This window comes from Trichechus manatus, unplaced genomic scaffold (genome assembly GCF_000243295.1).
Source record: "Trichechus manatus latirostris isolate Lorelei unplaced genomic scaffold, TriManLat1.0 scaffold00031, whole genome shotgun sequence".
Classification (NCBI taxonomy): Eukaryota; Metazoa; Chordata; class Mammalia; order Sirenia; family Trichechidae; genus Trichechus; species Trichechus manatus.
In genome coordinates this window covers 17,464,578-17,476,561 of record NW_004443967.1, presented here as the reverse complement: position 1 = coordinate 17,476,561, position 11,984 = coordinate 17,464,578, and the positions used below count along the sequence as shown (strand labels likewise).

The window sequence follows — 11,984 nt, the reverse complement described above, 5'->3', positions numbered from 1 at the left end:
GGGGTGTGAGAACTGTACACGGGGAGTGAGAAGTGTACACAGGGTGAGAAGTGTACACGGGGTGTGAGAAGTGTACACGGGGGGTGAGAAGTGTATACGGGGTGTAAGAAGTGTATACGGGGGGTGAGAACTGTACACGGGGAGTGAGAAGTGTACACAGGGTGAGAAGTGTACACGGGGGGTGAGAAGTGTACACGGGGTGTGAGAAGTGTATACAGGGGGTGAGAAGTGTATACGGGGTGTAAGAAGTGTACACGGGGTGTGAGAAGTGTACACGGGGGGTGAGAAGTGTACACAGGGTGTGAGAAGTGTACACGGGGGGTGAGAAGTGTACACGGGGGGTGAGAAGTGTACACGGGGGGTGAGAAGTGTACACGGGGGGTGAGAAGTGTATACGGGGTGTGAGAAGTGTATACGGGGGGTGAGAAGCGTACACGGGGGGTGAGTTTCACATTTGGTTCACGAGATGAGGTCACGTGGCCGTCCCCTCTTCCTTTAAGTAACACCAGACGTTCTAGGCTATGTTATAAATCAATACTGTTATTGTAAAATAAAAAGGCCGAGGAGTGGTTGAGAATATCACCCCATGGAGCCCAGGGTGGCACCTGGCTTGGAGTCTGGGGTCTCTGGCGGGACCTTCCTTCTTGTTCAGGTCAGTGATGCTCTGCCTCTAGGGCATCTGGACGTGAGCCGGTGTATGGGACAGTTCGTCAGGGGCTCCTACACAGCCATGTGGATTCCTGGCTGGAATTTCTGATAGACATTCCTTCGGGGGCTGGGCACGGGGCAAACAGATGTCAGCCCCTCTGCTGCCTGGAACAGGGGTGCACCCCGCTCTTGGGGCAGGTCCGTATGTCCCAGCTACAGGCACACCACCAATGACCATGCACCTGAAGGCAGCATGGTGAATGCAGCTTAGCTTGCTGGCGGCTTCTGGCCTTTCTTCACTGGGGTTTTAGATTTCTCTGGGATTTCAGTGGAAGGGGAATCTCTGGGCAGTGAAATGAAAAAGGTTAACACGCTCAGCTGCTAACTGAAAGGCTGGAGGATCAAGTCCACCCAGAGGTGCCCAGAAGAAAGGCCTGGCAATCTACTTTTGAAAAGCTGGCCACTGAAGCCCTTACGGAGCACAGCTCTACTCTGATCCACAGAGGGTCACCGTGAGGTGGGGCCAACTCGATGGCAACTGGTTTGTTGGCTCCAGGGGAGACGGGGGCCCTCACTGCAGAAGATGGGCGTTAACCTAGAACCTCTCCCCTAACTGGGGAGCCTTGGGTCAGCAACGAAGCCCCTCCTCTTGCGGGCTATGGTGTGATTGTAGGACATTTGTTGGGGCTAGGAGATTAATGGGGTGCCCTCGGCTGGGTGGGGATTGAGCCCGGTCCCCGGGCTGAATGGTGCCAATGTTTAACGGCTGGCCAAGTCCTTTGTGGAGGGAGGTTGATAACTTGTTTTCCCCAAGCCTTGAGTTGTCCAAGGCCGACCTGTCAAGAGAGGTCTGGAGTTCTGTCCGGGAGTGTTGGGGGACGAAGAGAGAGGGGGATAGAGGGGATGAGGGCGGAGGGGCTGGTGACAAGGTCCCTGTGCAGAGTGAGGGACTGGCTCCTGCTGGCCACAGGTTCCTCCTACCCCGGGCCACGGAAGGAGCTGGTGGCCACAGAGAGGCCTCCAAGTCTATGGGGGAGGCATGGAGTCTTCCCAGGAAACCCACCCACTGGGCTTCTCTGGTTACAGGCACCTGTCTGAGAAGCGGGTACAAGAGGGGCTGAAGACTCAGTTCTCTGGGTGGTAAGGATACACTCCCCGCCCACAGCAACAAGGACAGGCAGCGCTGATTAGCTCTCTCTCCGTTCCAGGGAGTGTTTTATGTGCTGTTGCTTCCTTTAATCCTCGTGGCATTGCCAAGAAGCAGGTACCATTATCACCTCCACGTTACAGGCGGGAATTCTGAGGCACACGGAGGTCCAGTAACTCGCTCAAGGGGACCCAGCCAATAAGCGGTAGGGCTGGAGTTTGCAGCCAGGTAGTGACTCAAGGTCACGCCCTCTCGTTCACCTTTTCCTTTTCTTTCTAGTTTCCCATTTTCCATGGTCTCTGTTTACTTTATTGATGTATAATTTACATACCATAAAATTCACCCATTTTAAGCTTACCATCCAATGATTTTTCGTAAATTTGCCAAGGTGTGCGTTCGTCACCATAACCCAATGTTACAACATTTCCATCATCCCAATAAGATCCTCGTGCTCATCTGCAGTCACTTCCCGTTCCCACCCCCTGCCCCCGGCGGCCATGAATTCTCTGCAGAGCTACCTTTTCTGGACATAGAAGCAGACTCATGCAACATGCGGTCTTTCACACCTGGCTTCCTAGCGTGTCCCTGAGGTTCATCCATGTCATAGCATGGACCAACGGATTCTGTTTTCTTTAAAATGTTTAAACTTAAAAAAAAAATTTCAAAGTGTAAAAAAAGAAAGAGAATAATGAATCCGTATGCAGCTGCCAAGAGCCCTAGTGGCACAGTGGTTAAAGCGCTCAGCCGTTCACCGCGAGGTCAGCAGTTTGAACCCACCAGCCACTCCTTGAGAGAAAGATGTGGCAGTCGGCTTCCTTACAGATTACAGCCTTGGGAACCCTAAGGGGCAGTTCTACTCTGTCCTTAAGGCCACTGTGAGTTGAAATCAACTCGATTGCAATGGGTAAAGGGTATGTATCTGCCACCCACCCTTCTAATCAACACAAGAACAATTTGGTTCATCTACCCCATCCCCTTTCTGTCCTCTTAGACTTCATCACATCATTTCATTTGTAAAGACTTTGATATGCATACTAAAACATAACGACTTGTACTTTTAAAAAACATTGCTAATTACTATACAATAGCTCACCTAGCAATGTTAACAATAATCTATTGGTTAATATCGTCAGCTCTCAGGCGAGTGTTTACATGTCCCCATCCACTCATTGGTGTTTGTATGAGGTGGGTTTGAATCAAGTCCAGCACAGGAAGGTGGGATTTTTAACCCTCTACTCTCCTGCCTGCCGTGGAGGCAGGCACCATCGCTCAGCATGGGGGCTTCACACCACCCAAATGCTGAGCAAGTGGCATTTCTGGCCTGACTGTCTTTATGGCACGCAACGTTAAGTGCACCTTAGAAGATCAGCCACACCTTTCATCTCTCACCTTCCCGACCTTTATCCCACCCTGCACTGGGCACCCCCGAACCCTCTAAGAGCTGGGCAGGTGGCAGTGTGGGACCGCCTCGGGTGGGTGGGAAGGAGGCGGGGGGGCCTTACCTGGGATGGTGGTCCCGTTGCTGTTGTGTGTGGTGGTCTGATTGTCTTTGAGAGCTCCAGCAAGCGGCCAGCTAAACCCTGCAAGCAGGAGTGGACAGAGGGGCTCCATGGCGGACCTACAGAGAAGCAGGGACAGGCTCAGAAGGGTCACTACGACCAGCCACAGGCACCCTTCATGGAGGGAGGTCAGGGGCAAGGGACTTTGGGAGGGGGACTATAGAGGACGTAGGATGTTGGAATGCAAGGGGCCGACGGACATCGCGGAGGGTACTGGGGGCTAAGGGACATTGGGGAGGACAACAGAGTGAGATGCAATGGGAAAGGGGTTTCCAGGGGACATGGGATGTCAGGGGGGACACCCGGGGCCAAGGGACATTGGGGAAGTCACCGGGGTGAGGGATGTCAGGGGGATGCTGGGGGCTAAGGGACATTGGGGAGGGTACTGGGGGCTGAGGGCGGTTGGAGAGGACACTGGGGTGAGGGACATTGCGGGGGGGACTCCAGGGGATGTGGGATGTTGGGGAGGGTGCTGGGGCTCTCTGGGGGACAAATAGGACGTGGGGATGGGGCTCTTTCTGTGTGGTATTTTGTCAATCTGAGTCAGGGAGAGAAGTCTTTGAATCAAACGCTGGTACAAGTTGTAACTGCATTTGAAAATAAGTTCAAGTTAAAACAACCTAGGTTAGTAACACAAACTGTCCCTAGGTTACAAAAACCTCTGCTGTCCAGATTAATTTCCCTTTGTTTTTTGGAGGTTTTTTTTTTTTTTGGTGGGGGGAGGGGAGAGGCAAACAAGGGCTCGGAAGAGAGCGTTTCACAGCCCCTCCAAGGAGCCTGCCTGCCCTTGCTTCTGGACTGCCACCTACCAGCAATATGGTAACAATTCGTTGAACATCTTATTGTGCCTAAGGTGCCATGGAGGGCATCGCGGTTCAGTGGTAGAGCTTGTCACCTTCCAAGTGGGGTACCCGGGCTCGATTGCCAGCCGGGGCACCTCATTCACACCAACCACCTGTCTGTTCACTGCTCTGATGATGAACACGTTTCAGCAGAGCTTCCAGACTAAGATGGACTCGGAAGAAAGACCTGGTGATCTGTTTCCAAAGATCAGCCAATGAAAACTCTATGGATCACAATGGTCCAGTCTATAACCAGTCATGGGGATGGTGCAGGACTGGGCGGCATTTTGTCCAGTTGTGAGTGGGGTTCCCACGAGTGGGGGGCTGACTCCAGGGCATCTGACAACAACATCAACAACAACAAGGCCTGGGTGTGGTGCTTCCATTTTGTGTCCTAACAACCCTGAGAGGCAAAAGCGCCCTCACCGACCGCTGATGAATCGGGCTCAGACAGTTTTGTGAATTTGCCCACGGCCACACGGCCAGTGAGTACTAAGTCAGGCGTTCAAGCTCTGCCGTCCCCACCCCAGGTGAAAATGCACCCTCCTCCCACCTGTGAGTGCTACCTTTATTACCTTGGACCTGAGCTATGGTGGCATCTCCCCACTGTCCCACACCCAGGGTGACCCAGTTCCAGCCGTCTCCACACGCTGGAGCCAGAGTCTTTGTTCTAAAGTGCCGCTGGAATCCTCCTCGCTGAAGTTGTTCTCAACATTGGCTCTGAGACAAGAACTCAGCCGTGCTGTTTTCCCGTATCATCTCATTGAATCTTCCCAATGCCCGGGGGCGCAGGTTAGGGTGGGGGGAGCCACGCAGATTCATTCCAAGGAGGAATAGGCTCAGAGCAGCTCAGCTCTGCACAGTTACGTTGTTGGTGAGGGCAGAGCTGGACTTGAACTCGGCACCCACCAATTCCAGCCCCCTGCCCTGGGCCCACACCACTGCCCTGAGACCCCGTCTCACTGGGACCTGTATGACCTTCCTCAGCCTTCCTGCTGTGTCTCTTTCCCTTCCCAGCCCTGCGCTCTGGCCACCCAGTAAGACCAGAGCTTTTCTGCCTCCTTTTTGGCCCCTCTCACACTCGCTCGTGTGTCCCGGCTCAGCCCAGCAGCCACCTGAGCCGGGAAGGCAGCCCTCCGCCCAGCGGCAGGTGACATCCCTGCCCCCACTGCTCAAGCAGCTTCCACCTGGCCCACCTGGGACAGTACCCGTGTCTAACTCACATGGAGCAGCGACCAGCACCCAGGAGAGGCTGTGGCCAGCTGTCTGGCCAGAGCCGGTGGGCACCATGCGAAAGAAGGGGAGAACAGACGGCGGATGGATGGACATGCAGGACGAATGCACGGACCCCGGACTGCAGAGCGGCTCGGCGCAGAAGCAGGCCCTTCTTGCAGGAGGTCTGCGGCCGTCTCCTCAGACCCCCCTCCGGCACTCCATGTTGCCAAACACCCAGCTTATCAGTAAAGGGGGCTGGGCTGCCTGGGGGTTTAGAAACCCCCTGGAGGGCCCCCAGCAGAGGGGGAGGGGTGGGCGGTGGCCCCTGCTGAGTGAGATTTGGGGGTGACAGTGGCAGCCGTGTGGTCGAGCTGAGGAGCCCACCCTTCTCCTCTCGGTTCCCATCGTCCATGGAATCCACCCCAGCTCACCTGCGAGTCCCCACCATCACTTTCCTCCCTGGGGACGTGGATGGACCACAACTGAGAACCGAGTCAGGAAACCCTGGTTCCTCAGGCCTCTCAAGGTGAATGCTGATGTTTGTACCTAGAGGGCCATCTGCGAGCACGGGCGTCTGGTCGTTTCCAGGAACCACAATGACTGAATTGCAGCGTTTACCAGCACTCTGTAACTACGAGCCCAGAACTAGGACAGCGACAACCCTCACTTTCACTTCTTTCCTCTTTCTTATTTCCAAACTATGCATTTTACAGCGCTCAAGCGAGCCCCCGGCGGTGAGCACCTATTACGTGCTAGACCCTCTGCATAGTGTTATCCTCACAGTCACCTCTAACGGGCAGAGAAACTGAGGCCCCCAGGGATAAGAAAGGGTCAAAAGCCATGTTACAGGAAGTGGAGGAGCCAGGATTGGAACCCAGGACTGCTGCAATCAAAAGCCCACTCACCGACCCCCACGCCCACGCTGCTCTGCGCCTACTGCCTGTTTGTCTTTTTAATCTGTCATTGAACCCCGCCACCATACTTTCCATATGTTGGAGTAAACCAGAGTAATGGACTGGCAAGTGCGAATCGTTTCATATAACTCCAGAGACGCAGAATTCCTAGTTGAAGCACTTTTTCTCGCCACGCATTCATTTGACAACTGTCTTCTCCAAATGCTAAATGATCTAAGAGGGGGCAGGCACCCGTGGGAGGGACAGAGGTCATCTCGTGTGTTAGCCACTGCTGTTGTTGTTAGGTGCCCTCGAGTCAATTCCGACTCACAGCAACCCTATAGGACAGAGTGGGACTGCCCCAAAGGGTTTCCAAGGCTGCAATCTTTACAGCCAGAATGCTCCTTAGAAGTGAGGATAGAAAGACTTCACCTCACTCACTTTGGACATGTTATCAGGAGGGAACAGTCCCTGGAGAAGGACATTATGCTTGGTGAAGTAGAGGGCCAATGAAAAAGAGGAAGAGACCCTCAATGAAGTGGATTGACACAGTAGCTCAAACATAGCTACTGTTGTGAGGATGGGTCAGGACCAGGCAGTGTTTCGTTCTGTTGTCCGTGAGATCACTGTGAGTCGGAACTGACTCAACGGCACCTCAGAACAGCAACAATCGTTATGGGAGCAGATCCCCAGATGTTTGCTCCCATGGAATGGCTGGTGGGTTTGAACCGCCAGCCTTTTGGTTAGCAGTTGAGCCTTTAACCACTGTGCCACCAAACCAAAAATCAAACCAAACCCGTTGCCAGCGAGTCAATTCTGACTTATAGCGACCCTATAGGACAGAGTAGAACAGTTATAGGGAAGGAGCAGCTGGTGGATTCAAACTGCCTACCTTTTGGTTAGCAGCTGAGCCCCTAACCACTGCGCCACCACGGCTCCTCCTTGTATTAGACACCAAGAACGAGAGTGCAAAGTGGAGCGGCAGCGGTTTGCCTGGCGTGACTAGCAGAGGGCACTGGACTTGCAGAATTCCAGACCCATCCCAACATCTGGAACCCCTTTATGATAGCCCATTCCCCTCAAAGGGCTCACACAAGCTACCTGTGAGCACGGACATGAATCAGCACACACACAATCCTTGAGAGAATTAATTAAGTGAGGTCTATGTCGAATTTTAACAATTTGTATTGAATCCGTGTTTTTTGTGTGCTTATTAAATGCTGAGCACTATGGGCAAACAAACAGAACAAAACCGTGGGGGCTGGTCGTCAGAACCGAAACTGTCAAAATAGTGTCTTTCCAACAACATCACCTTTATTTTTACTACCTCCCAAAGTCAGCCAGCTGTCCGTTTGATTCAGATTGCACCTTTTGGTTTATTTGATGCCTCTCTAATACTCTTCCCTGGTCAGGCAGCCTGCTGGGGCCTGGGGGTGCAAAGATGAGAACAGTCCTGTCCCTGCCCTAGAGCTGGTCTTTGACCTGACGGCCTGGTGGAGGTCAGCAGTCAGCCCGAAGGCCCACGCTCCCCTGCTCTGGAGATGTGAGGCCACAGGGCCAAGGAAGGGAGGTGGGGGGCAGTGATCTAACTGGGGGGTCAGGCAAGGCCTCCCCAGAACCAGGTGCTGAGCGGTGGGACGGAGAGAACTGGGGGAAAACCAGGCTTGGGTGTGAGTGGAGGGGCAGTCAACGTCTGCCCTGGTCTTGTTAAATTCTAGATGCTTGATGGTTGAGAGAAGTAGCCCTGGTGGCGCAGTGTTTAAGTGCTCAGCTACTAACCCACCAGCCGCTCTGCAGAGAAAGATGTGGCAATCTGCTTCCGAAAAGATTACAGCCTTGGAAACCCTATGGGGAAGTTTTACTCTGTCCTGTAGGGTTGCTATGAGTCAGAATCGACTCGACGGCAACAGGTTAACTGGTTTAATGGTCGAGAGAAGGTTCCTGGATGTCTCAAGTGGTTTGCACTCGACTACTAACCTAAAGCTTGGTGTTTGAACCCACCCAGCAGTCACATGAGAAAGGCCTGGTGATCTGCTTCTGTAAAGATTACAGCCAAGAAAACCCTCTGGGGCAGTTCTATTCTGACGCACACGGGGTCGCTATGACTTGGAATCGGCTCGACGGCAGCTGGTACTCATGGAGATGTTGAAGGGTCAAGGGGATACTGGAGGCAAGAGTTCTAAAGAGGGGCCTGGGCAGGAGACAAGGATTTGGGCATCAGGCTGGGAATTTCAAGCCATTGCACTTGAAGAGCCCCAGGGCTGGGCGCCATTTAATTTCTCATCCAAACCAGAATGCTTTTGAAAGAGGATGCTAAAAGCTATGAGGCTATATGCTTTTCTAAAATATTTATCTACTGACTGACAATTTGGTTTTAATAAACTGCGAACCCATAAAATAGTTCTATTTAAAAACTCATCTTAAAAAGTAGGAACGTCTTAAAAACCAAAATTAACATATCCATGTACATTGCAGGAATACTTTTAAAAACCTCTTTATATGGATTATCTGAATATCAAATGAGAACATGAACAGGTTAATTACTCACAGTGCGTAGATACGTGCTGTCAGTAATTTAATAGCCCTACCTGTTTCTGGTATTGTCGTGGATTGAATTGTGTCCCCCAAAATGTGTATCAACTTGGCTAGGCCATGATTCCCAGTATTGTGTGATTGTCCACCATTTTGCGATCTGACTCAATTATCCTATGTGTTGTAAATCCTACCTCTATGATATTAATGAGGCAGGATTAGAGGCAGTTCTGTTAATGAGGCAGGACTCAATCTAGAAGATTAGGTTGTATCTTGAGTCAATCTCTTTCGAGATATAAAAGACAGAAGTGAGCAGAGAGGAGGGGGACCTCCTACCATCAAGAAAGCAGTGCCAGGAGCAGAGCACGTCCTTTGGACCCAGGGTCCTGCACTGAGAAGCTTCTAGACCAAGGGAAGGTTGATGACAAGGACCTTCCCCCTCAGAGCCGACAGAGAGACAAAGCCTTCCCCTGGAGCTGGTGCCCTGAATTCCGACTTCTAGCCTCCTAAACTGTGAGAGAATAAATTTCTGTTTGTTAAAGCCATCCACTTGTGGTATTTCTGTTATAGCAGCACTAGATGACTAAGACAAGTATGTTCCACTCAGTATGTTTTCTCAATAGCCTTAATATCCCTTTTTTCATAAACTTGCCTGTAAATTTTTTCAAATTAGCATTTGGTGAGATCCCATCATTGAGTTCGCCTTATTCCTCACTGACTATTGAAGAGGCAAGCTTCAATCAGTGCCTTCCTATTCATGAACTTTGTTTTCAATAATTGTAATTGGATAAAAATTCAGAAACGGAACTTCTTTTTTTTTTTGGTGGTGGTGTTTTTTGGTGATCTATTTGTTGAGTACTTCTATTAAATATTTCCAACTAATTTAGAACAAAATGCAGCCAATACTCCCAGCCTTGTTTCCAAAAGAGCTGGTCACCTTTGTAGGACACAGGTTGATTTACAAAGTAATTCTTTGAAAGCTCAAACACTTCCGAAGTCTGACTGACAATGAGTCCTGGCTTATCTAGTGCTGCTGTAACAGAAGTTCCACAAGTGGGTGGCTTTAACACATGGAAATTTATTCTCTCACAGTTGAGGAGGCTAGAAGTCTGAATTCAGTACACTGGCTCTAGGGGAAGGCTTTCTCTCTCTGTCAGCTCTTGGGGAAGGTCCTTGTTTCTTGACTCCTTGGCCATCCTTGTGGGGTGTGACATCATCTTCCCCCACCTCTGCTGGCTTCTCCATGTCTACTCTGCTCTTTCATACCTCAAGAGAGATTGATTTAAAACACATCCTACGCTAACACTGTCTAATTATCATAACAAAGAAAACCCATTCCCAAACGGGATTATAACCACAGGTATAGGGGTTAGGATTTATAACGCATGCTTTTGGGGGGACACAATTCAATCCGTAACAAGCCGTAAGAGAAAGCGCGTGCTATCCAGCTGAAGTATTTGTAAAAATTTAGCATCAGCTTCGTCACCACAGAGTTGTGGTTCGGTTACTCTGTGTATGTGTAAAGTGTAAATTTCGACATCTCCAGCTTCTATTTTGACTGATAGAATATTCAGCTTGTTTGGACACAGTATACATTATGGCATCACCACGATCGATTCTAAGTGTAATACATTTTTGCTCCAGAGGTTTCTTCATTCAGTAAGAATGTGAACATACATACATATGTATATGTATGTATGTGTATGTACATATACATATACACGCGTATACATATTTACCACAAAAATGATGAGCTTCACCGACATTTATACTCACATTACTGCAGAAAAACGAAGAACTGCACCGTCAGTGTCGACCTCCGTCATCGCCTTCCCAATGCTATTAGCAACTATGGCAGGAAACCCTGGCCTAGGCCTTGACTTCCTGTGTCTGGAACAGAATCCAGCGATACCTGTTTTTTATAAAACCGGGACAATACCATCCATAGCGTGAAACTACAATTTTTCATGCACCGGGGAAGTACAAAAACCCAAACAGAAAAGACGGGTTTTCATGATAAAGGAGAAACAAGACTCCGACCTTTCCCATGCTCCGGGTGTAAAGATAACAGGGATGAAAGATTGAAAAAAATAACCTTAAGCAATACAGTTTGTAAACTCAGCATGTTCTAGGTGTATCCATAGCAATTCCGCCTTAGCTTGTTAAAAAGAAAAAGATGCAAAGGGTACGCTTTTTCCTGGAGCTGTGAGGGCTAGAACTTAATTGCTTTGGAACAAAGGTAATTGCACACTTCTAAGTGTAAAACCAGGGAAACATCTTTAAAAGGAGACTGATAAAGAAGTCCATGTGGGGAGAGAGAGAAAGAAAAAAAAATTCCAGGTGTAGAGAAACCAGGACTCGGGCGCCTCGGGTTCCTGGTCTGCCTCTCATTGTCCCTGCAGGGGCCAGGGCTTCCCACCATCTCCTTTCGTGTTTGGGATGAGGGACCAGGGCTCTGGACAAGTGTCAGCCTGTCCCCCCTCACTGTGGTTGGTGGGGTGAGGAGCATGGGCTGGGCCAGCTGGACCACTCTAGGGGCAGGAAGTGGACGGTGCCCTGTCCCCTCTCACTGTGGTTAGCAGGGTGAGGAGCAGAGGCCAGGCCAGCTGGACCGCTGTGGGGACAGGAAGAAAGGAAGGCTGCTCCCATCGCTAGCTGCCCTCGGCTGACCCTCGGCTGACAGCCACCCGAGAGGCAGATGCCACCTCTGCCTGTGACAGACAAGGGCAGTGAGGTCACGAGGTCGGCAAGAAGGGAGACTCTCCTCCCCCACTGGGGCTCTTCCCTGGGCTGGGTGGCGTCAGCACACACAGATGGCATGGTGGCATGCACGCCCACCTGCCTAGGATGACCCAGGCGTGGTCCCCTGGGTAAGGGGTGGGATACATGGAGGGACTCTCAGGGTTCCAGAAACTGAATTATGATCTATCTACCGCACCCCTGGGTGGTTGTACCTGAGGAGGTACTGGGGGCAGGAGAAAGGAAGGGGTCTGGGGGCTAGGGGGAGGCAGCCGGAGCCACAGATGTTTGTCCTCCACCGCAGATCCCCCGCTTGTGCACACACACCCCCTACACACACACCCTATATACCTCCCATATATACACATACCCATATACACACACCCTATATACCTCCCATATACACATA

General features: G+C 51.0%; 1 protein-coding gene across 3 annotated transcripts in view; it reads right to left on the bottom strand.

The window, feature by feature from the left end:
* The window catches only part of PTPRE (protein tyrosine phosphatase receptor type E), a 112,516-nt gene that overhangs the window by 53,611 nt on the left and 46,921 nt on the right, over positions 1-11,984 (bottom strand). For all 3 annotated transcript variants that reach the window (XM_023730058.1, XM_023730057.1, XM_023730056.1), the window contains exon 2: positions 3,298-3,413. In XM_023730058.1, the coding sequence (XP_023585826.1) occupies positions 3,298-3,406 (109 nt within the window). In that variant the 5' untranslated portion in view covers positions 3,407-3,413. The remainder of the gene's footprint in view (positions 1-3,297; positions 3,414-11,984) is intronic.